General features: G+C 43.4%; 1 protein-coding gene across 2 annotated transcripts in view; it reads right to left on the reverse strand.

Annotated features, from left to right (window-relative positions):
• The window catches only part of COL27A1 (collagen type XXVII alpha 1 chain), a 213,135-nt gene that overhangs the window by 66,753 nt on the left and 120,117 nt on the right, over nt 1-26,265 (reverse strand). For both annotated transcript variants that reach the window (XM_060757312.2, XM_067471901.1), the window contains 10 exons: nt 25,128-25,172; nt 20,643-20,696; nt 18,845-18,898; nt 17,472-17,525; nt 17,144-17,197; nt 7,475-7,528; nt 4,207-4,251; nt 3,462-3,506; nt 2,144-2,197; nt 615-668 (listed from right to left, as the gene is read on the reverse strand). In XM_060757312.2, coding sequence (XP_060613295.2) covers nt 615-668; nt 2,144-2,197; nt 3,462-3,506; nt 4,207-4,251; nt 7,475-7,528; nt 17,144-17,197; nt 17,472-17,525; nt 18,845-18,898; nt 20,643-20,696; nt 25,128-25,172 — 513 coding nt within the window. The remainder of the gene's footprint in view (nt 1-614; nt 669-2,143; nt 2,198-3,461; nt 3,507-4,206; nt 4,252-7,474; nt 7,529-17,143; nt 17,198-17,471; nt 17,526-18,844; nt 18,899-20,642; nt 20,697-25,127; nt 25,173-26,265) is intronic.

Raw genomic sequence — 26,265 nt, forward strand, 5'->3', positions numbered from 1 at the left:
CTGAGTGTGAAATGCACAGTAATGAAGTGCTGCAGATAAGCCTGAGGTTCCTGAGGCTGATGGGTTCATTGATAATTTAGAGAGGATTGTGGGATTGTCTGTGAGATTTTCCGGGGCTCGAAGTGATGATGATTCAAGTCAGGGGATGATGATTCTTTCTGTGAGAAATCTGACTTGGAAAGTGCAGGGCTTCAAGGTCAGTCAGAGGAGCCAGAAATGGCAATATTAGATAAGGAGTCAGGCGAAGAAGTAAGTAATACAGAAGGCCCCCAGGAAAAAACACCTGGAGCTATGGAGATCAACAAAAGTTTTTGTTTACAGATTAGAGCCAAAAATAGGCAATTATGTGGGGAAAAGCGCAATTATGTGGGAAAGTTGGGGAGAAAATTCATGGGAAAAGCCATGATTTCATGGGTGCCTATTAATTAGCAAGTTGTGAGATAACACAAAGCAAAGTACTGGTAAAGAAAGGGACATGACAATTGAGATCTTTAAAGAACATCCACTCCTTTTATGGGAATTCTCTCTTTTGTGCTCCATCTTGGGTTCCAGAAAAAAGGGCCAAAAGGAAGCATAGACAGAGCAATGCATGCATCCATGGAAATGCTACTCACCTTATGTCCAATTTCTCCCAAAGGCCCTGGTGGACCTTGTGCTCCCTGAGGTCCCTAAAAGAGAAGCCCACAACGTTAAGCAAGCATCTGCTGGGCCAGACACAAGTCCAGCCTAATGTAACCCTATATTCCGCACTAGCAAAACACAAAAGCAGCCACCATCTGTCATTATTTAATCTTTCTCCCTGTGGGGGGACTCAAGGCGGTTAACAATCCATTCTAGACAAGTTTTAAAAGTGCAATACAAAAATTAGAAAACAATCCAATAGTAATTGTGTGGTAAAGGAATACTGTGTTCCTTTAAGATGTTTACTGACTTTCAGCAATTTCATTGGGTTTTCTTAGGCCAGGAATACTCAGAGGTAGTTTCCCCAGTTCCCTTCTCTGCAACAGAGCTGGTGTGGCTTGATCATTCTTCTGGGCTTAGGGAATGTTCTCCTTGGACTGTCATTCCCAGAATATCCTGGCACAAACAGTTGGCTAGGATATTCAGGGAATGCCAGCTCAAAAAGATACCTTTTCCCATGCCCTGGAAGTTCTGTCTCTGCATTACTTGGGGAGTGTGCTTGCCCCATCAATGTTTAACATTTGCACCAATGAGTAGCCACTGCCAGAAGGGATAGAGAGTTTCATCTATGCTGACGATCGAGCCATCACCATTCAAGCAGGGAGATTTGAGGTGGTGAACAGAAGCTCTCCGAAGCTTTATGTGCTCTTACTGCCTATTACATGGAAAACTAGCTGATTTCTAATCCAGTATTGTACCACCTGAAATCCACCGGGAAGTATCAGCCAATAATGAAAGGACCAAGGTAGTAACATCTTCGGCCCACCCTCTGCTCAGATATCAGCTAGCACACCATTGCCTTAAATCAAGGAATAGTTCTCTAAGATCTACAGAGATACTCAAAAGAACATCTCAGCAAGTGGGAGTCCAAAAGTGGCAGGCAAAACCCAGATACTTGACCCTTTGCTGATACCAAATGAGAGACTCCCTCCACACAGAAGGCTGGACAACTTGGAAGTCACTGAACAGACTACACTCTGGCATCACGAGATGCAGAGCCAATCTTAAGAAATGGGGCTACAAAGTGGAGTCTACGACATGCGAGTGCGGAGAGAAGCAAACCACAGACCACCTACTACAATTTAGCCTGAGCCCTGCCACATGCACAATGCAGGACCTTCTTATAGCAACACCAGAGGCACTCCAAGTGGCCAGCTACTGGTCAAAGGACATTTAATACAATGCCAAGTTTTTAAATGTTGTGTTTTTAAATACATCACAACTGAACCCTTGGTTTGCTCCTGATACGGTAAATAAATCATTTGGGGATAAAGGACCAACGCCCAATCTTGTGTCTACCTTCAAGTCAACACCCACTTATGACGACCCCATGACTTTCAAAAGGGCTTTCTTTGGCAAGGAAAAACCGGAGGCAATTTTGTCAGTTCCTTCCTCTGAAATACATCACACAGAGGCAAAGCCTAGGTAAATAAGAAGAGAAGGAGCTATATGGAGTACTTGCCGGGTCTCCCAGAGGCCCCTTTGCTCCCTGTGGTCCAGAAGGTCCTTGGATACCCTGCAAGAAGACAATGGAGAGTCAGAGCACCCGGCCAGAAGGCCAATGTCTCACCTATCTTAGGAGGTATCATCAATATCCTGCACATCTCTCTCTATAAAAGTCAAAGTATGTGTTGGAAATAGCAACCTTCTTCCAGCCTCCACTAGTTATTCGTTATGTATATAATTCATACTGCTTACTGTATTGTATGTGTGTGCATATGTTAATATTCAGTTTTTTCTTAACTCTAAATTGTGGGAGGGACTACAAAGCAGGTAATCTGGATTTTATATGGCAGTGTAAAAGGGGCCTAGGAAACTCTTTTGTCTGGATCTACACTGCCATATAATCCAGATTACCAAAGCAGATTATCCAGATTATTTGCTTTGGACTGGATTATTTGAGTCTATGCTGCCAAATAATCTGGGATAAACAGATAATCTGGGATAAGATCCTGGGATATAGGGCAGTGTAGATCCAGGCTTAGGTCCCTTCAACACTGCCATATAATCTGGATTATCAAAGCAGATGACCCACATTATCTGCTTTGAACTGGATTATATGAATCTACACTGCCATATAACCCAGTTCAAAGCAGATAATCTGGATTTTATATGGCAGTGTAGAAGGGGCCTAGAAAACTCTTTGGCTGGCTTTATACTGCCATATAATCCAGATTACCAAAACAGATAATCCCGATTATTTGCTTTGAACTGGATTATTTGAGTCTACGCTGTCAGATATTCTGGGATACAAGGGCAGTGTACATCCAGCCTTAGGTCCCTTAGACACTGCCATACAATCCGGATTATCAAAGCAGATAACCCACATTATCTGCTTTGAACTGGATTATATGAGTCTACACTGTCATATAACCTAGTTCAAAGCAAATAACTTGGATTTTATATGGCAGTGTAGAAGGGGCCTTAGTGAAGTACTTTTATTTTGTCCTAGCTTCTTTCCTCGCAATTTCCAACACTATATTCAATGTTATTTCTACTATCATGTGAGTTTCTTTTTAATTCCAGAACATATCAGAACAACATCATTAGCACATCAGGAAACATATACTGCAACTCTATGATTGCAAAAATATTGTGGTTTCATTTATCAACATCTGACAAATTTTATCATTCCAAGGCATTTTCAAAGGCCTCCATTGCAATAGGGTTCACTATTAGCTGTGATTTTGCACATCCACATTATGTCCAGTAACATATTCCACAGGGATGCAGGGTTTGGGCTGTACTTTACAATAAAACAAGATGTGGGTTGAACTTACAGGGAAGCCACGGGGTCCCATCTCTCCGATCTCTCCAATCTTGCCCTGCAAAGACACAGTTAGGAGTCATGAATTCAATTCCAAATGGAAGCATATCCCATAAATTGGTGAAAAAGCCAAAAGAGAATCTCTTATGCTAGGGACCAGAAATTTTTTGTATTTTGTATTATTATTTTTTCAGATTCAGGACATTTGTATATACACCTGAAATGAGAAATCTTGGAGAAGAGACCCAAATTGGGCCGGGCTTTAGCACAGCGGGTTAAACCGCCAGCTGCAGAAAATCTTGCCGATTGAAAGGTTGACAGTTCCAGCCCGGGTTGGGGTGAGCTCCCACCATCAGCCCAGTTTCTGCTCATTTAGCAGTTAGAAAACAACAATATGAGTAGATAAACAGATACCGCTTAAAGCAGGGAGGTAATAAAAGGCGCCCATAAGAACATACCAGCAATTTGATCAGGGGGACATCTAAGGACAACAAAGCTCCTCAGCATGTAAGACAGAATGACAGCACCTCCCTGTGGCCAGAGTCAAGCACAGCCTCCAGTTGCCGGAGGTGGAAAAATATAGGAAAGCCTATACTTTTCTTTATGTATTGTCTGTCCTTATTAATTGTATGATGGCATTGAATGTTTGCTGTATATGTGTTCTGTAATCTGCCCTGAGTCTCCTCAGGGAGATAGAGCGGAATATAAAGAAGGTATATTGTTATTATTTCGGAGTACTTGAAAAATATCTGACATACCTGTTGCCCATGAAGTCCATCTTTGCCTGGATTCCCTAGAAGGCCCTGTGAGATATTAAAACAGAGAGAGAGTTGTATATATATACGGGATAAATCTAACTTGCTTATGTCCTGCCTCTCAGGTCACGAATTGAGAACTTGTCATTCTGCAGGTGCCGTTGGGCCACAACTCCCATTATGTTGGGTAAAGAATTCTAGGAGTGATGTTCCAAACTGAACTAACACTGCATTGTCGAAGGCTTTCATGGCTGGAATCACTGGGTTGTTGTAGGTTTTTCGGGATATATGGCCATGTTTTGGAAGCATTCTCTCCTGACGTTTTGCCTACATCTATGGCAAGCATCCTCAGAGGATGCTTCTAGAACATGGCCATATAGCCCAAAAAACCTACAACAATCCACTGAACTAACACTTCCAAGCTGTGCCCAAACACAGGCTTTCTTTTCCACCGCTCTCCTTTATTTGTGGCAATAAGGCCAACATTGAGATCTTCTGGAGAGGCCCTGCTCTCGGTCCCACCACCTTCACAAGTGCGTTTGGTGGGAATGAGAGACAGGGCCTTCTCTGTGGTGGCCCCTCAGCTATGGAACTCTCTCCCGTGCGAGATTAGATCTGGCCCCTCCCTCTTGTCTTTCAGGAGGCTAGTGAAATCCTGGTTATGGAACAAAGCATTCCCAGAATAATGACTGAGACTAGTTACAGACCAAAGAGAGTGACCACATATGCAGACTGAGTTGAACATGATTTTACCTTGGCGATTTGGTATATATGTATTTTATCTATATGTATTTTAATCTTGTATTGTTGTATGATGTTTTAACTTGTATTAATAGCATTGAATCCTTGCTGTAAGCTAGTCTGAGTCCCTCTATGGAGGTGAGAAGATCAGGATATAAAAGTTTTAAATAAATAAATAAATGATAAACTAAATCGCACTCTTCCTCCAGCCTCTCGTTTCTTTCCTGTCACAGAAGTGGCCTTCAACTCAGCTATTACGTTCGGAGCTTGTGTTCATCTGGAGTGAATTTATAACTGCCCAATCCCTGAAGTGCACAGAAGCTGTCCTCAAATCTTCCTAAACACTGCCAAGCATTTTTGAGAGGGAAGGAAGGAGAGAGAAAGATCTGGGAGAGGAGAAAGCTTGGAAAAGAGGAGAAACCCAATGGAAACACCATCCTCGTCCTTTCCACTCGCTCAGGTTCAATGCAGCTATTTATTCTTTCTGACACTGTGGGATGGGTTCAGACAGAGCAATCTGTTCAAAACAGAATGTTTGTCTGAACTTCCTCACTGAGAGAGCTGTTCAGCGGTAGAACTCTCTCTCTGCCCCAGAGTGTGATGGAGGGTCCTTCTTTGGAGGATTTGAAGCAGAGGTTGGATGGCCATCTGTCAGGGGTGCTTTGAATGCAATTTTCCTGCTTCTTGGCAGAATGGGGTTGGACTGGATGGCCCACCAGGTCTCTTCTAACTCAAGGATTCTATGATTCTATCTCACCTCGCTTTCTGTCGTGGTGATAATTGGATTTTGAAAATTTTGGCTTGTTGTGGAAATAAGGATTAGGGATAAAGTTTCAGTGGAGACTCCTTTTCCCCATGATAATAACTCTTCCAGGAGTGAAATTCCCTCCTTCCTGTTGTCTTAGACCCATTCTTTTTTAAAAATATAATCTTTATTGAAGTTTTCTTTTTTTAAAAAGAAAGAAAACAATACAGAAAAATCAAACAATGCGAACAAAACAAAAAGAGAAAAAAGTCATAAAGAGAGAGAGAGAAAAGGAAGAAAAAGGAAAGAAAGAAGAGATTAAAAATATTTGAGAGAAAAAATAAAATAAAAAAATAAAAATCTGGAGCAGGGTGGTATGTATCTCCTTAGTTGACTTCCTGAGTATATTCCAAGTGGTTTTTCCTCTTCTTTCTTTTGTTTTGGCTGTTATCCTTCTTGTTTTCTCTTCCTTTTATATTATTATATTTCCATATTTCTGTTTCAAATAATTTGTTACTTTTGTCCAGTCAGTTTCTTTTATTGGGGTCCCTTTGTTTTTTGATATTAGGTATGTTAACCTATCCATATTTTTAATATCTACCATTTTTTCTATCCAATCACTAATTTCTGGGATCTCTTCTTTTTTCCATAGTTTCGGGTAGCAAATTCTTGCTGCCGTATTCAATGAAAAAGGAGTTTATCTGTATTTTTTTTAAAAAAAATGGTCTGTTATCCCTAGTAGGAATATCTCGGGTTTGAGTGAGATTCTTATTTTTAACATTTCCTGCAGTATTTTATGAATTTTTCCCCAATATATTTTAGATTTTGTACACGACCACCACATGTGGAAATATGATCCCTCTATATTTCCACATTTTCTCTGTTGTCTTAGACCCATTCTTAACCATAAGTCATGGTTAAGGCTTTCATAGACAGAACCACTGGGTTGCTGTGAGTTTCCCAGGCTCTATGTCCATGTTCCAGAAACATTCTCTCCTGACGTTTTGCCCACATTTATGGCATGCATCCTCAGAGGTTGTGAGGTCTGTTGGAAACTAGGTAAGAGGGGTTTATATACCTGTGGAATGATATCCAGTGTGGGAGAAATAACTCTTGTCTGTTTGAGGTGATTAGCATTGATTAGCATTGAATAGCCTTGCAGCTCCAAAGCCTGGCTGCTTCCTGCCTGGGGGAAATCCTTTGTTGGGAGGTGTCAGCTGGCCCTGAGTTTTTCCTGTCTGGAATTCCCCTGTTTCCTGAGAGTTGTCTTTGCAATCAGGCTTTGAAGCTGCAAGGCTATTCAATGCTAATCAAGGTTGTTAATTGCAACATTCATGCTTGTCTCTTTATCCTGACCTGGATATTCCACAGACCACCCAACCTCTGAGGATGCCTGCCATAGATGTAGGCATAATGGCAGGAGAAAATGCTTGAGGCAAGTGTGAATGTTGCAATTGGCCAGCTTGATTAGCATTGAATAGCCTTGCAGCTTCAACGCCTGGCTGCTTCCTGTCTGGGGGAAATCCTTTGTTGGGAGGTGTTAACCGGCCCTGATTGACAAGAATGTGGACAATTTCAACAGAAAGGCAGAAACCATGAAAATGAACAACATCTGGCTACTAGTATTTAAACACTCTAAAATCCGGACAGTAAATTTAAAAAAAACAACACTAAAAAAACAGGGAAATTCCAGACAAAAATCAATCAGTCTTGAGTCTAACAATATTAGACCAGGCTCTCATTTCCCCACAATAACGACTGTCCAGAAGTGGGTGGCAGTCTTACCTTGGTGCCTTGTGGTCCTGGTTCACCCACTAGTCCATCAGGACCTCGGGCACCCTGCGGAGGGGGAAACACATAGGTATGAATGCATATCAGTCGTTCCCACCAAACAACATTGCAAAAAATTTAAAAAGGAGAAAGGAAAAAAAGTCAAGTTGCACAAGTGGAATGAACAGCAGGTGTCTCCCTCACGCTGCAGAATAATCAATATCCTCTAATCCTGCGAGAGCTTCAGAGCATTCAACTATGCCAGAATCTTTGAAACAGAGGTAGCCAATGACAGCCCTCAACAAAGTGACTGAACTTCAAATCCCATCCTGAGTATTTTGGAGTTTGGTGCCATGAGTATATGACTGATATTCAATCTTATTACACAACGGAAAGTGCTGGTTATGAACTTTAAAGCCCCACACAGCTCAGGACCAGGTTTTCTAAAGGAATCTATTCTTCCTTATGAAGAATTCAACCCTTATGACACTTAACGGACAGGCCCTTCTCTCTGTGCCTCCCGGTTAAATTTAGTGGGAACACAGGAGATAGGGCCTTTTTGGTGGCAGCTCCCAGGTTCTGAATTCCCTTTCCAGAGAAGTGAGACCAGCCCCATTCCCTACTTTCTTTGGGCAGACAAGAAAACAGGTGTTGTGAGTTTTCCGTGCTGTATGGCCATGTTCCAGAAGCATTCACTCCTGGCATTTCACCCACACTTGTGGCAGGCATGCTCAGACACTGTGAGGTCTGTTGATAATGAGGCAAGTGAGGTATAGATATCTGTGGAATGGCTGTGCATATGCTGTACTGGATTGCTGTGAGTTTTCCAGGCTGTCTGGCCATGTTTCAAAAGCATTCTCTCCTGACATTTCACCCACATCTATGGAAGGCATCCTCGGAGGTTGTGAGGTCTGTTAGAAACTAGGCAAGTGGGGTTTATATTGCTGTGGAATGATGTCCAGGGTGGGAGAAAGAACTCTTGTCTGTTTGAGTCAAGAGTGAAGGTTGCAATTGGCCACCTTGATTAGCATTGAAAAGCCTTGCAGCTTCAAAGCCTAGCTGATTCCTGACTGAATTGAAATCCATGAGAAGCATATGGACAATTTCAACAGAAAGGAGGAAACTATGAAAATGAACAAAATCTGGCAATCAGTATTTTTAAAAATAAAATAAAATCAGGACAGTAAATAAAGAGCAACACTCAGAAAATAGGGGAATTCCAGACAAGAAACACCTCCCAACAAATGATTCCCCCAGGCAAGAAGCAGCCAGGCTTTGAAGCTGCAATGCTATTCAATGCTAATCAAGCTGGCCAATTGCAACATTCACAGTTGCCTCAAAAACAAGAGTTATTTCTCCCACCCTGGACATTATTTCTCAGATATATAAACCCCACTTGCTTTGTTTTCAACAGAACTCACAACCTCTGAGGATGCCAGTCATAGGTGTGAACGCAATGTCAGGAGAGAATGCTTCTGGAACATACAGCCCAGAAAACTCACAGCAACCAAGTGATTCTGGCCATGAAAGCCTTTGACAACACAAATAACTACGAGAGGTGTTTGATGAATGACAGTATCACAGGGAAAGAGGCATGGAAGATCAAATGGACAGAGTGGAAAAAGGGGGCCCAATTTGGCCCCAGGACCTAAGATTCCCCACAGCTGCTGTGAATAGTGGGCTCAGAGCTCTAGATAATTTTTAGCTTCCCTGGAATGTGCGGCCCCAGTTTCCTCCTCCTCCTCCATCACACTCTCAAGCAAGCAGACCACTTACACCAGCTCTTAATCAGGCAGATCAGGGCGTGGTTTTATTATATTACTATTATTATTATTGTTATTATTATTATTATTTTACTGACACAAAAACACAGTATGTCACAGCAAACAAGATCTCTATGCTGGATTTCATATCACAAAATCACAAGTCGAAGACTTCCCAAGCATCTATGATATGTGATGTATTTTTGAATGATTCACGCAGATCCAAGTAAGTGACCTTTTGCAGTTGCAGATCGTGATTTTGTCAATGTTTATTGTTTCCAAATGCCGTCTGAGATCTTTTGGCACGGCACCCAGTGTGCCAATTACCACCTGTACTCATTTATGCCAGAGCTTTTGCAGTTCGATTTTGAGGTCAAGATAACGGCTGAGTTTTTCCTGTTGTTTTTCCTCAATGTGGCTGTCACCTGGTATGGTGACATCAATAATCCAAACTTTTTTCTTTTCCACAATCGTGATGTCTGGTGTATTGTGTTCCAAAACTTTGTCAGTCTGGATTCGAAAGTCCCACATTATTATTATTATTATTATTATTATTATTATTATTATTATTATTATTTTGCCCCTGGTGGTGCAATGGGTTAAACCCTTGTGCCGGCAGGACTGAAGACCATCAGATCACAGGTTCAAATCCGGGGAGAGCCGGATGAGCTCCCTTTGTCAGCTCTGGCTCCCCATGCAGGGACATGAGAGAAGCCTCCCACAAGGATGGTCAAACATCAAAACATCCAGGGGTCCCCTGGGCGACGTCCTTGCAGACGACCAAATCTCTCACTCCAGAAGCGACTTGCAGTTTCTCAAGTTGCTCCTGACACACACAAAAAAACTTGCCTGGTAAGGAATAGAGGAAGCAAAGGGGAAAGCCAGTCTAATAAGGGAAAGGGGCGGGAGGAGAGAAAGGAAGTTGCAGCCAAAGCTGATAATCAAGATGCAGACCTGAAGCCAAAGGGGCAAAGAGCCAATATTTGGCCAAAGCGACTAGTATGAGAGTGGGAGAGGGGGAGGTGGATTACACAGAGCCACAGTGTAATTGTAGGAGATGTGTATGTGTAAGAGGGAAGGGGGCAATCTCTAAAGTAAGCAAAGTTAAAAACACACAGCAGGAAATGCTGCCGATCTTGGCCAAAGCAGCGGTGGCAGATCGCAGCAGGGGTCTGAAGGGAGGAGGGCTTGCAGGCCCCGTGCAGAAGGGCAGGAGGCCGTCCGTTGCAAAAGCAAAATCTCCGGATCCATTCATCCGCTGGCAGTTGGGCCCAATGAATCATCCACAGCTGCTCCAGAGCAAGAAGAGGGATGCGGATCTGCATTCGATTCATTTTCTGAAGCCAGAGCCAGCAAGTTAATCTATTTGCTCTCTCTGTTGTAGAAAAAAAGTCCACTAAAACTGTCGTTCCTGATTTTCTGCACAAGAATCAGGTTTCCTGCATAGAAAGCAGGATGGGAAAATACATTCCTTTGGTTGCTGTGAGTTTTCCGGGCTGTATATAAATAAAAACGTAATGTTCGTTTGTGGGATTAACATAACTCAAAAACCACTGGGCAAATTGACACCAAATTGACACCTATCATGCCAATGAGTGATCATCACTCATTAGAACACCAAAAAACAAAGTGGAAGACTTTAAAAGCCAAAAAATAAAAATTCATTACAACGCACTAAACCACATATATGCAAACAAAACACATATATACAGACTGGGCCACAGCAACGTGTGGCAGGGGACGGCTAGGTATAAATAAAAATATAATGTTCGTTTGTGGGATTAACATAACTCAAAAATCACTGGACGAATTGACACCAAATTTGGACAGAATACATGTACTGGTCAACAAATGACCCTCATTCATAAAAAATACTGGAAAACACACCAGAAGATATTTTAAAAAATTACACAAAACCACACACACACACATATGCAATCACACATATATACACATATATACAAAAATATGCACACACATACACACACAAAACACATATACACAGACTGGGCCACAGCAATGTGTGGCAGGGGACGGCTAGTAATATAGTAATAATAATATAACTTTATTTATATTCCACTCTATCTTCCCAAAGGAACTCAGGGCGGATTCCAAACATAAAATGTAAACATTCAATGCCCAATTACAACAACAATACATCCATACTAACAACATTTATACAACCTAACATATAAATACAAATTATAATTTAACACACTAAAATTAAATAAAAAGCACAGCCTATTATAAAAGACATAAGACAAAACATCAAAAAGAAACAATAATTTATTTGGCCATGTTCCAGAAGCATTCCCTCCTGACGTTTCGCCTGCATCTATAGCAGGCATCCTCAGAGGTTGTGAGGGGTTTATATATCCAGGGTAGGAGAAAGAACTCTTGTCTGTTTGAGACAAGGGTGAATGTTTCAATTGGCCACCTTGATTAGCATTGAATGGCCTAGCAGTTTCAATGTCTGGCTTCTTACTGCCTGGGGGAATCCTTTGTTGGGAGGTGATACATTCCTTTTTTAAGTCCCATGTCTTCCTAGGTACACTTTAAGTGACAGGAGAGACAGACTTCTCAGTGGCTACCCCAGACTCTGGAAAGTCTTTCTTAAGGAGGTAGAATTGACCCTCTCCTTGCTGTCCTTCTATCAACAGCAACAATTCTAACAGTTTCATCAAGTGCCATAGCAGAGCACCTTATGGACCAACCTGGACACAGCATATTATTATTGGAGAACACAGAAATGCTGGACCACTCTAATAACCACCATATCAGACGACACAGAGAAGCCACTGAAATCCACAAGAAGCATGTGGACAATTTCAACAGAAAAGAGAAAACCACAAAAAATGAACCAGTATTAAAAACTCTAAAATCAGGATAGTAAATAAAGGGAACACCCAAAAACAGGGGAATTCCAAAAAGGAAACAACCAGGGCCAGCTAACACCTCCCAACAAAGGATTCCCCCGGGCAGGAAGCAGCCAAGCCTTGAAGCTGCAAGGCTAGTCATTGCTAATCAAGGTGGCCAATTGCAACATTCACACTTGCCTCAAAAATAATAGTTCTTTCTCCCACCCTGGACATTATTTCACAGATATATAAACCTCACTTGCCTAATTTCCAACAGACCTCACAACCTCTGAGGATGCCTGCTATAGATGTGGTTGAAATGTCAGGAGAGAATGCTTCTGGAACATGGCTAGACAGCCCAGAAAACTCACAGTAACCCTTTGATTCCAGCCATGAAAGCCTTCGACAACTCCCTTGCCTAGTTTTCAACAGACCTCACAACCTCTGAGGATGCCTGCCATAGATGTGGGCAAAATGTCAGGAGAGAATGCTTCTGGAACATGGCCAAATAGCCCAGAAAACTCACAACAACCCATTAATTCCGGCCATGAAAGCCTTTGACAATTCCCTTGTCTACTTTCCAACAGACCTCAAAACCTCTGAGGATGCCTGCCATAGATGTGGGCAAAACGTCATAAGAAAATGCTTCTGGAACACCACCAGACAGCCCGGAAAACTCACAGCAACGATGGGGCATTTGCATCTCCTGCAGCATCACCTAGATCCTAAATGGATCCAGATTTTGATCCATTTGGAGAATCCGATCTTGCCAACCCATGCTGCCTCCAGCAGGGTTGGTGACATTTCTCAGCCACATGGACTTAATTCCGCTGAGGCTTTGGCGCATGAGTAAAAGGCCATGTTGAACACACGCGGTTTGGGGCATGTGTTTAAAATTAATCCTTGGGATTAAATTGTTTTGCTAAAAAAAAATTGAAGACTCCTTGGAAAAAGAAATGCCTCTGTGGAGAATGGTACAGAACGGGCTTCCTAAAAGCCACGGGGGGAGAGATACTCTGTGTGTGCGGAGAGGAAAGACTCTTCTAAATGGGAACCATTCTTGTCTCAGAAGGAATATTCTTCATCAAAGGTCTATTGGGGGTTTTGCCTAAGTCGACATGGGGTCTTCGGGGGGCCGCAATCTGTAAAACGGAGAGTCCTACACACATACATACACATCAGTCATTGTTCTTCCCAATCAAAACCAGACTAGCTATTTCCTGGGCTTCAAAAACCAAACTGACTAATGAAGCATCTACATGGAGATCAGCAGAATCCGCAAGCTTCTGGCAATCAGGCGGCCTCCATGTCTTTCCGTTCTGATTTGAAATATGTTCTTGGATGTGGGATCAGAAACAAGCTGGATGGAGAAGGGCACAAATTGGAAGGATGGTGAGGGGCTCAGCAGCAGAACAAAACCAAGGGCTTGTTCACAAGAGATTATGAAGAGGGAAGGCGGGAAAGACAAAGCTGCTTGGGTGTTCACAGCGCATGTGGCTGACATCATAGGGATGTCTCAGCTGATGTGACAGCAGTGTTCGATTAGGGCCAGGACGGCCCCCAAGCAATGTCATACCACCCAACATTTGACAGATTAAAACCGGGACAAGCAGAAATGCCAGAGTGTTGTATTGATCCTCCTTCACCACACCTTTCAGCTGCTTTTAAAATGTTCACATTATTATAATACTAATACTAATTAGCCCTGGCCCTTGAGCGCTCTAACTGGAAGTCAGCTGTGACCAGAAGTGCTGCAGAATTCAAAGAGGCATTAATGGAAGGCAAAAGGGAGAAACATGCCAAGAGGAAGGCATGTCAAGCCAACCCTGACCGGGACCGCCTTCCATCTGAAAACCGATGTCCTCACTGCAGGAGAACAAGCAGATCAAAAATAGGGCCCCATAGCCACCTACGGACCCACCACCAAGACACTACATCTGGAAGACAATAATCCTTGAGCTATGAGGGATCACCTAATGAATGAAATGAATAATGATAATAATAATACAATCAAGAAATATGATCAAGGCTATCAACACTTGGGCCATTTTTGTCATCGGATATACTGCTGGAATTGTGAACTGGACGCAAGCAGAGCTGGATGATCTGGACAGAAAAACAAGGAAATGGATGACAATCCACTCCTCATGACACCCATGTAGTGATGTCAACAGGCTTGCCCTGCCTAGAAAATCAGGAGGCAGAAAGAGAGCTTCTGCAAGTGAAACCAACGGTAGAAGAAGAGAAACATGCGCTGGCAGATTACATGAAAGGCAGCCAAGAACCAACATTGATGGAAGTCAAGAGTAGAAAACTGCTTCAAGTGCAAAAGACAAGGAGGGAATACCATGAAAATACAATGCAGAGTAGAAACTGGCTAAAGAAGGCTCTCCATGGACAGTGCCTGGGGAAAATTGAAAGCCAAATGGACAATGAAAAAATATGGATGTGGCTCACAAATGGAACTTGGGAAAAGGAGACAAAGGAGGACCTGATTGTGGCAGCCCAAGAACAAGCCATTAGAACCAAGGCCATCAAAGCCAGAATTGAAAAGTCAATGACAGATTCCAAATGTAAACTCTGCAAGGAAGCAGCTGAAACAATAGATCACACCCTCAGCTGCTGCAAGATCATGCAGACGGACTATAAACAGAGGCATAACACCGCTGCTCAGATGATCAATTGAAACTTGTGCCACAAATACAATCTGCCTGTGACAAGGAACTGATGGGATCACAAACCTGAAAAAGTTATGGAAAATGAACACATCAAACTACTTTGAGACTTCCGAATTCAGACTGACAGAGGTTTGGAGCACAAGACTCCTGACCTCACAATCGTAGAAAAAAACAAAGTATGGATCACCGATGTTGCAATCCCAGGCAACAGCAGGATTGAAGAGAAACAACTGGAAAAGCTGACATGCTATGAGGATTTAAAGATAGAACTGCAAAGACTCTGGCACAAGCCAATCAAGGGGGTCCCAGTGATGATCAGCACACTAGGTGCAGTGCCTAAAGACCTTGGCCTGCACATAAACACAATCGGCGCTGACAAAATTACCATCTGTCAGCTGCAAAAGGCCACCCTACTGGGATCTGCACATATTACTCGCTGATACATTACACAGTCCTAGACATGTCGGACGTGTGAGCAAATTCAAAAGCCGCCGTAGTGATCTGGTTATGAAATAATAACTTTATTTCTGAAGGAACTCGGGGAGATGGTGGCGTTTCTTTCTCCTTCTCCCACTTTCTCCTCTATGCTCAGCGTACTTCAGATTGCTGCAAACCGAGGTTAAACTGCAAAGACTGTGGATTAATTCAGTAAGGAGGACAAGGAAAAGAAGGCAGAGCCTTCCCTTTCCCAGGAGGCTCAGTGCTGCAGCCTCTCCTCACTTGTGTGCTTGTCCTCATCATTTTTTCTGTCTTGACCACGGGCTGATGTCACTTGGCCACACAGGTGCCGATCATCTCCTGTGAAACGTTGTCAGGAGCGAGAATTGGGCCTCAAATAGCTGTTTCAACACTTGAATTGTGAGATCTGTAGGGAGGCTTTGCTTGGACTTGATTTTCTTATGCAGAATGGTCTGCAATCGCCCAAATTCAACTTGCCCAAATTCAACTTGCCAACCTCTAGGAATACTCTGGTCCTGGCCACCCAGGATATGAAAGAGCCGGATTCATTCTAAGATTAGGCTTTTTGCTATGTTAAAGTGAAAACTCCCGCTGGCCTTTCTAAACTCTTTAACTGCCTTATTTCCACCTCATTAAAATAGTATTTTTGGAGAGCGGCTTTCCAAAATTAAGTGACTTTGACAGCTCCCGGGTGAAGGTGGCCGGAAGGTTTCACCACCGGCGCCATACTTTTCTGGTTGCCTGCTTTGCCCAGGGATTGACAGGAATGGAGATGAAGGAGGGAAACCTGGGCCAGCGAGAGCCTTTGGCAAAGCCCTTGCCAAATATCACACTTACAGGGAACGGGCTTAACTAAAAAAAAAAAAAGCAATAGAGATACAGAGCCAGGCTTTAGCACAGCGGGTTAAACTGCCAGCTGCAGAAAATCTTGCCAATCGAAAACCTGGGTTGGAGTGAGCTCCCAACCAACAGCCCAGCTTCTGCTCACCTAGCAGTTAGAAAACAGCAATGTGAGTAGATAAATAGGTACCACTTTAAGTGGGGAGGTAATAAAAGGCACCCAGGTGATTTGATTGGGAGGACATCTACATCGACAAAGCTCCTTGGCATGGAAGATGGAGTGGCAGCACCCCCTGCCAACATGGTCAGAGTCAAGCACAGCCTCCAGATGCAGGAGATGGAAAAAGATGGGGAAAACCTTTACCTCTGTTTATGTATTATCTGTCCTTGTTAATTGTATAACACCATTTAATATTTGCCATATATGTGTTCTGTAATCCACACTGAATCCCCTCGGGGAGATAGAGCAGAATATAAATAAAGTATATTATTATTAAATCAAGTCTGGGGAATGCGTCTTGGTCCCAATGCCCTTCATTTCACCGATCTGAGGTACTCCGAGCTGTGGCCCCCAAAGACCTAAACCCAAATAAGATTAGATCCATTGGGTCAACTAATAAATAGTCAATACTTGTGTATGTTTATGCACTTCCTGCTGACTCAGTGGCTATGGTATTTATTTATTTATTTATTTATTTATTTACAGTATTTATATACCGCTTTCCTCACCCCTAGGGGGACTCAAAGCAGTTTTTAGTACTTCAAGTGAGGCCAAATTTCCCAGGTCTGAATGGTCGCTCTCACTCAAATGGCCCTGCTCACCCCTTGCCTTTGTCATGAGACCCTCATCCACAACCCACTTCTGCCAGGTTTAACTCCTGTGAGGGACATGGTCTTCTTGGTTACAGCCCCCCGAAGTCTGTAGCTCTCTCACAAAAGACGTCTGTTCATCCCATAGTGATGAGTTTCAAGTAGGGGAAATTAAAAACTTATTTGACCCCCACAGGTTTTCCTGTTGTCACCTGGAAGGTTAGTGGGACACACTGTCCATGGCAAATTTTGAACATTTGAGGAATATTGACTTACCCGACGACCTTTTGGGCCTCTGACTCCTGGGGAGCCACGGATTCCAGTTGGGCCCTAGAAGGCAATGCAAAAACACTCCTGAATAAGGTTTCACAAAAATGCATTGGGCACTTTCTGTCTTACAGAAAATTATCCTTTTGGGTATCCTTTTAACACTTTCCCTCTTGCTAAATGATAAAGTTGAAACCCACAGGATAGGGCTCATATCATCAACTTGGAATGTCAATTCAAATACCACTTCATTTCCCTTGAAATAAATGTTGTTAGTGATATAACTCCTACAGGAGAACCCAGAGGTCAGTCGCAAGGAAAAGAAATCATGACTTACCGGTGGTCCCGGGGCCCCCGGTTCACCTATTCCACCTGGTATTCCTGGATGACCCTATAGAACAAAAAAAGTTTGTATGAAAATCCTGGCATTTTTATTATCCATCTGCAATTCAGCCATCACAGGGAAGGAAGGAAGGAAGGAAGGAAGGAAGGAAGGAAGGAAGGAAGGAAGGAGAGGAAAGAGGGAAAGAAAGACAACAGGGAAAGAGGAAAGGAAGGAAGGAGAAAGAGAGGGGGGGAAGGAGGGAGGGAAGAGGGAAGGAAAGACAAAAGGGGTGGTAAGAAGGAATTAAAGAAGGAAGGAAGGAGAAAGAGAAAAGGGAAGAAGGGAGGAAAGAGGGAAGGAAAGAAAGACAAAAGGGACCAAAGGAAGGGAATGCAGGGAGGGAAGAGAGAGAGAAGGAACGAAAGACAAGGGAAGGAAGAGAGGGAAGAGAAAGAGAGAAAGGGAAGGATGGAGGAAAGATGGAAGGAGGGAAAGACAAAAGGGAAGGGAGGAAGGGAGGGAGGGAGGGAGGGAGGGAGGGAGGAGAAAGAAAAACAGGGAAGGAAGGAAGGAAGGAAGGAAGGAAGGAAGGAAGGAAGGAAGGAAGGAAGGAGAAAGAGGGGGAGGAAGGGAGGAAAGAGGGAAGGGACAAAAGACAAGGGCAGGGAGGGAGGAGAAAGAGAGAAAGGGAAGGAGGGAGGAAAGATGGAAGGAAAGAGAAAAGGTTAAGGAAGGAAGGAAGGAAGGAAGGAAGGGAAAGAGAGGGAAGAAGGGAGGAAAGAGGGAAGGAAAGATGAAAGGGTGAAAGGGAAGGAGGGAGAAAGGAAGAAAGAGGGAGGGAAAGAAGCGAGAATAGGATGATTAGAGAGAGGAGGACCTGAGAAAAGAGCTCAAGGGGCCGCATCCAGGCCCATGGGCCTGGGTTTACCCACCTGAACTACTGTAGTAGATATACAACAAACAAACAAACCAAAGGATTTTCAAGTGAGCCTTTTGGCCGCTCTAATTGCACAGGCTTTGAAATGATTAATGACTTGAAGTCATCAAAGGCTTCCTCGATAAACCAAAAAGAGAACCATTGCTTTCTTTTTCGCAGACTTGTAAAAACACAGTTGATTTCAGGAGGTGGATATGGAGGAGGAAGGTGCTGGGTGGTCGGCACACTTAATCCCATGCTCGGGCACATGAGTGCTAAGATACTATAACTCGGCTGAGGTCAAGCACCCTCCTTGACCTCAAAGCGTGGGGGCGGGACACAGCAAGTCACTGCGGGGAATGCAAAGCAAATGGCAGTGAGAAAGAGGAGGAGAGAGACTGCAGGAGAGGAGAGCTATTGTTTTCCCAGGGAGAGAAGGAGAGCCAGAGAATGCAGACTTACTCCTTACCATCGACCCCTTGGCGCCTGGTGGTCCTGGAGGTCCTACCATGCCCCGGTCCCCCTAAAGGAGATAATGCAACAAAGAAGCCCGAGTGAGAAGGTTCTGTTAACAAAACACAGCAAATAACGCAGAAGCGCTAAGTCTCACTGTCCCCGAGGCCTAGGAAATCCCAGCGCGCTTGGCCTGGCTCTAAGATTGCATTGGGCTGGACTCTTTTCTCCAGTGTTAGGACAAGGGGGAGCAATCCCAGGGTGAGTGTGGTGCTTTAAAATGTGTGTGTGTGTGTGTGTGTATACAAACTCACACACATACACACACATGGGTGGGTCAAAAAGCAATGCCTCCATCACTCTAACTTATTTCTTTCAGAGCTACTGGACAATCTATGCATGATATGATAGAGAACACCTTACTCTACTGTTCTGATTGACTTATTAGAGCCATGAATCTGAAGCTAAAAGAAATAGTCATCACTGAATTTATGGCAAAAGAAAGTTGTGCACCTAAGAAAATCTGTCATCGCTGGAAGGAGGTTTATTGGGATGTTGCAATGGATATCAGCAATGTGCGATGTTGGGCAAAGAAGTCTGAAAGTTTCAGATTCCGTGACTTGAATGATGTTAAAACAGCTTTGAAATCATGGGTCACGGAGCAAAACCCTGAATTTTTCCAAATGGTTTTGATGCCTGGGTTAACCAATGGTGCAAATGCATCCAAATTGATGCTGACTATGTTGAATGGTAGTTTTGTCTAGAGGACAGCTCAGGCTATGATCTGGAGCAACTCCTGTGGTTATAGGTTCATAGTAGGCAAAACTTTTTGATTCACCCTCGACCTTCGCTTATCCGACCTTCTGTCTTATCCGACAGCTCCCATTTCCTCCAGCATTTCCCCTTCAATTAAAGGAGTGCTCCCCAACTCTCTCTCCATTCCCAATAAGTGAAAAAGGCAAGAGGAGGAGGAGGAGGAGGGAGGAAAGCGGGAAAAGAGGAGGACTGGAAGTGGAAGCGTCCTCCCTCCTCCCCTCTGTGATTTCCACGCTTCTCTTCCGCATCCGGGTACTTCCTGCTGGCCCCGAGGCATTGCCTTGCCTTAACCATTTGAGTCCCTCTTGTTAATATTCTAGGTGTCTAGCACCACATCAGACAGGTAATAGTAGGAGACTCCATAGTATCAGACATTTATGTTTACCCGACGTTCTGCTGGCCCGTTTATGTCAGATAAGTGAGACTTTACTGCAGTGGTTCTCAACCTGGGGTTCCCAGATGTTTTTGGCCTACAACTCCCAGAAATCCCAGCCAGTTTACTAGCTGTTAGGATTTCTGGGAGTTGAAGGCCAAAAACATCTGGGGACCCCAGGTTGAGAACCACTGCTCTACTGTATATTTTAAGGGAGAGTAGAGTTTTTTGGGCAACTAAAAATAACACTTCTGAAACTCTGCTGAATATATATGTTTGTGTATTGGCATATCTTTGTCCCTAACAGTTCAAAGACAAATCTGTACATCAGTTAAACAGTTGAGAAACCATGAATGCTGGTGAATCCCATTTTTACCAAGAGGTTATGACTTCTAACAAGGTTATGCCTTTCCAAAGATCATAAAATCTCAAAAGGTTATGGAGATTTCCATTTTCCAAAACCTTCGCCTATCAAGCCTGGAGGTCGCATTTCAAAACTGCAGGCCCAATTTCCATTGCATTTTAGTGCTCAGATTTATTCAAGGCTATTATTTGGTGCTTTCTGAACCCACTCCTGATCTCCTGCAGAGCTGTGCAGATGATCCAACGAGCCAGGCTTTCTTACCTTCTCCCCGACTATTCCAGGTTCCCCTACTGGACCAACGAAGCCCATCAGACCCTGAAGAGAAAGAGGAACCGAAAGGGGAAACAACAGCAGAATTGATTTTCTGGTTTATTTACTTCAGAGCAGCAAACAAGAAAGGATTTCTCCTCGCTTGGCGAATGAACCCAGCGCCCTTTGCAAACTGTCCAGAACTTCTTGCTGGCTACCGGCAAGGACACAATTGCTCCCAGGCGGTGGGCCTTTGCGCGCCAGCCAGCTGGTCCTGCCTCCGAAACCACAGTTGGGCCTTTGAAGCTCAGGCGCCGAGAGAGGAGAGCCACAAGACACACACAGCGAGAAGGAACCAATTACAGGCCGTGCCTGCACTTTGTGGATTCCCTCGGCTTAACGTTCCTTTTTCTGCATCTCAGCTGAAGGTTCCTATGAAAAGATCCCAACGTGAAGGCATTTCCCTGACTCCCATCAGATGTTTCTTCTCTCCCCCTTGAATATTAGTTGCAAGATTGCATTTCTTCTTACTACATGTTTGTATTTCCTGACCAATGCCTTAATTGGTGTCTTTTGAGAATTGTGAAATATGTGTTTGCACATGTTTCTCAAAAGTGCACATTTGTTTAACTGTGCACATTTACTTCCATGGAACCTAATAGAGAAAGAGGAAAGGAAGAACACTGTTTGCAGTTTACTCCAGATGACGTAAGACTGGAAGATACATCTCTTGGTTTTGTGTATAGTCCTCAGTACAAAACAACGTATGTTTTTATTGTATACTTGAGGTCTTGGAGAAATTCTAGAGGCAGGGTGTGGGGAAAACCAAACTTGGAAGGAATACTCAATATGCCCAAATGTGAACACTGGTGGAGTTTGGGTGGTGTTGATTGGTCTGGAACAGGCATAGGCAAACTTGGTGTTTTGGACTTCAACTCCCACAATTCCTAACAGCCTTGGGCCCTTTCCTTTTCAGCTTAAGTGGCCAAGGAGGAAAAAAAGGGCCTGAGGCTGTTATGAATTGTGGGAGTTGAAGTCCAAAACACCTGGACAGCCCACGTTTGCCTATGCCTGTTTCAGACCAACAAAAGGCTGTTTTCCCCACACCCTGTCTTCGGAGTTTCTACAAGACCTCAAGTATACAAAAAAAACACATAAGAAGTTGTTTTGTATTGAGCCAAGTTGTCAGTCTACCTAGCTCCATTTTGTCTTTGACAGGCAGTCCCTTGGCTTTCAGGCAAGTGGAATTCTGGGGCCACACTTGGGACAAATTGCACAAAAAGCATATGCTCTGCCACTGATATGTGATCCTTTCCTCTCAAAAGAAGAGACGTCGTCTCCAGTCCTTACTGTTTTAGCTCAGTGTTTCTCAATCTTCCTAATGCTGTGACCCCTTCATACAGTTCCTCGTGTTGTGGTGATCCCCAAACATTTTTTTGTTGTTGCTACATCATAACTGTAATTTTGCTAATGTTATGAATCGTAATGTAATATCCGATTTATTTCTTTATTGTCATGTCATGAGCGACCTGAGAAACTGCAAGTCACTTCTGGTGTGAGAGAATTGGCCATCTGCAAGGATGTTGCCCAGGGGATGCCCAGATGTTTTGATGTGTTACCATCCTTGTGGGAGGCTTCTCTCATGTCCCCGCATGAGGAGCTGGAGCTGTTAGAGGGAGCTCATCTGCACTCTCCCTGAATTCGAACCTTTGATGTGTCAATCTTCAGTCCCAGCACAGGGGTTTAACCCACTGCGCCACCAGGGTTCCACAATATCCAATATGCAGGATGTATTTTCATTCACTGGACCAAATTTGGCACAAATACCTGATACGCCCAAATTTGAATACTGGTGGGGTTGGGGGTGTTGATATTGTCATTTGGGAGTTGTAGTTGCTGGGATGTATAGTTCACCTACAATCAAAGAGCATTCTGAATCCCATCAACAATAGAATTTGGCCAAATTTCCCACACAGGATCCCCCATGTCTTGAAGGGACTCGCTGGGGCGAGCTTCCCTCCAATCTGATGTGCTCTTTCTTGCCTGCCACATGCACACCACACTGCCATGCGCCGAGCACACCTGCTCTCCCCTCCTTGCGTGGAGTCTCAGAAACAGCTCTGCCTTGGCTGAGAGGCTGGCCAATCACAGCAGAGAAGGCCTTTTGGTGGAGAGATTCACTCTCTCGTTTCCAAAAAGAGGACAGGCGGAGAGATCTTCAGCCTTCTTTGCCAAAGGGGTTCCTAAGACCATCAGAAACATATGGCAACCCCTCTTAAACCCCCTTGCGACCTCCCAGGTTGAGAAACATTGCCCTAGATGCTGCTTTTGTGGCCTCTAGAGTTCCTAATCCCCCTAAAAAGAGGGTAAGTATGCTATTCCTTCTTTTTCCTCTGTAGTCTCTCTCCAAATGGCAATAGGATATGATGTAACACCACTTTCTGTCACCATTTTGAGAGGGACTGCAGAAGAAAAGAGATATATTTGGGCAAGCAGGAGTGAGAGGTGGCCCAGAGGTGACTTTGGCAGGAAATCCACATAGTGACCAACCATTCATTAGAGGACTTCTCCTTCCCGGGGAGGAATTCTTGAAAGTGTTCCTCCTAATTTCTCTAACCACGATTATGGTGAAGGGTTTGGGGAGTCCATTTACACACAGCTCCAGATCAGGCAATCAGTAGGATTCTTTCAAACTGAACAAGCCCATAAAAACTAGGTTCTACCACTGGGAAAAGGCTGCCAGGACAAGCCACAGGGCCTTCAGCCAATGGCCAAGGAGCCCACAAGGGAGTCTGGCCAAAGCCATGGCGGGGCTCTTCCATGCAGTCAAGCTGGGATTGAGAGGTGCGGTGAGGTTTACACAGCACTTGGTTGGTTGAATGGTTTCAGAAGTGTATGGAGAGACTGAGAGTTTACTCCTTTTTGTCTCTGTGATTCACCCTTCTAAGAAAAGAAGGCTTTCTTCTACCCCTTCATATCTCTGGATTAGAATACTGTATGGCATTCCCCACCAGCAGACAAGGATTCCCAATGGACCCTATGTGGACATTGCATGCATTCATTTGGGCATAGAAGAACAACACTGACATTCTCAGCACATTGCGCATCAATCCAACCTGAATGTGTCTAGGAAATACTCTGATCTAACTCTTTTATTTCCAATAGGTAAAAGGAAACAGCTATTGGCCTTATTTAGTTCCTCTCTTGGCATTCTCTGTGATGGACAAAGCTTTGCAAGTGGGATGGTTGCAGGTTTTTGCCATGCTTTTCGTTCGAATGTTGCTTTTGGACAAGTTCAGTTTTAGAATGAGTCATGACTACACTTTACTTTATGGAAGTGGCATACAAATATACAAAATGAATTCATCGTATAATGTAGGGAAGAGGCTAAGCAGGGGCATTTTAAAAGGTTTTGAACATGAGCAAATAAAAGACTGATGTACTGTTATTTGAGTCTCTGATTATTTAGCTAGATGGGATTTTGAAACAGTCACACTAGCAGCCTCATACATAATTTTATGCTGATGTTGTTTTGATAATTTTATGCTCATGTTGTTTATTCTGTATGTTTTTGGTGTTTGTTACTTGGAAACTGCCCTGAGTCCTCTTGGGGAGATAGAGCGGTATATAAATAAATAAATAAATAAATATTATTCAAATAAAGGTAAAGGCTTCCCCTCGACATTAAGTCCAGTGAGTCCAACTCTTGGAGTGGTGATCATTACCATTTCTAAGCCGAAGAGCTGACATCTGTAGACACCTCCAAGGTCATGTGACTGGCATGACTGCATGGAACACTGTTACCTACCCGCAGAAGCGATATCTATTGATCTACTCACATTTGCATGTTTTTGAACTGCTAAGGTAGCAGAAGCTGGGGCTAACAATGGGAGCTCACCCCATCCCATGGATCTGAACTGCCAACGTGCCAGTCAGCAAGTTATGCAGCTTAGCGGCTTAACCCGCTGCACCACCACAGCCCCTCGTGCAGGACTGCTCTATTATTTAAAGCTAAATGTATTGAAACAATTTCTGGAGTGTAAAGTCCTGGCAGAATGAAATCCAATTTTGACCCCATTTCTGCTTATTCAGATTTTATATGGTGCTACTACTCCAGTGGTTCTCAACCTGTGGGTCCCCAGATGTTTTGGCCTTCAACTGTCTGGTAAACTGTCTGGGATTTCTGGTAGTTGTAGGCCTACCAGAAATGTATGGCATTCCCCACCACCTGGGGACCCACAGGCTGAGAACTACTGTACTACTCTTTCAATATTTTCCATTCTTCTTCAATGCCTCTAGGTAACTTTATGCATTTTTCATTAGCGCTTACTCTGCATTGTGTGTTTTGTAGTCGTCAAAGCAAGCTGACAATTTCAAATCCAAACAAGAGGGCAACACGAAACAGCTACAGTTAGACCTATCAAAACAATCTTCAGCACACAAGCCTTTTCCTCAAGAAATATGAGCCCAGAAGTATCATATATAAGGAATACTTACCAGCTCACCAACTTTTCCTGGTCGGCCTGAATTCCCCGGTTCACCCTTAATTAAGAGAGACGGAAGCAACATAATAGTCTTACAAACTGCCATATTTTTTGCACTTAAAAAACTATCTTCTGAGATACCTTATCAGAGGTAATGTCTCTTTAAGTTAAGGAAATGTTTACAAGGTTCCTTACATTAAGAAAGAAGTCAACACAAGGCTCCTTACGTTTACCAATACCAATTAAAGAGAGTCAACATTTGCCAAGAAATGAGATAAAGCTAGGATGTTTCAGGATGGAAAAAAACATCTATTATTCAGTTACAACTTTGGAACAACATCAGCAAGAAATATTGCTATATAATAGACCCCCTAATATTCCAAAAAATGTGGCAGACCGGAGAAGTTTGGCCCACCTGCCATGCTCTGTTCCACGGAAGGAGAGAGATAGTGTATCTTTGGGAGTGGCAGATATGCAATGGAACGCAATCTGGTCACTTGCTCCTTTTCTCAAGGGAAGAGAAAGGAGTGTGATTTTGGAGTCATGATACATTTGCAGGGAGTCAGTTTCTGCTGTAGGAAAAACAAGCATAGTTCTCAGGGAAAGAGGATGCAGTTTGGAAGTTTTGGAACTGTGCTTTGGCAGGCTGCAGGGAAAGCAGGGTCTGGCCTAAGCAGGTGCTTTTCCAAGGATGGCGAAAGGATAAGGTAATATTTAGATGCATAAGGATGAGTAAATGTGTATGGGTAATGTGAATGCAAAGTAAAAATGTAACCTCGCTTTTTTTAGGTTGTTTGTGGATTCAATAACGTTACATAGAATCTGTATGTCTGTATGTCTAACAGTTGCTCTGTAAAAGTTCTCTATATCCTTTCTCTTACTATTTACTTATTGTATCAGGAGCAAACCAAGGGTACAGTTGTGATGTATTTGAGAAAACACAAAGTTTAAAAACTTGGCATTATATGAAATGTCATTTGAACAGTAGCTGGTCACTTGGAGTGCTTCTGATGTACCGTATATACTCAAATATAAGCCGACCTGAATATCAGCCGAGACACCTAATTTTATCACAAAAAAACTGGAAAAGCGTATTGACTCGAGTATAAGCCGAGGGTGAGAAATGTAGCTGCCACTGGTAATCATCAGTA

The sequence above is a fragment of the Anolis sagrei genome, chromosome 11, assembly GCF_037176765.1.
Source record: "Anolis sagrei isolate rAnoSag1 chromosome 11, rAnoSag1.mat, whole genome shotgun sequence".
Lineage (NCBI taxonomy): Eukaryota > Metazoa > Chordata > Lepidosauria > Squamata > Dactyloidae > Anolis > Anolis sagrei.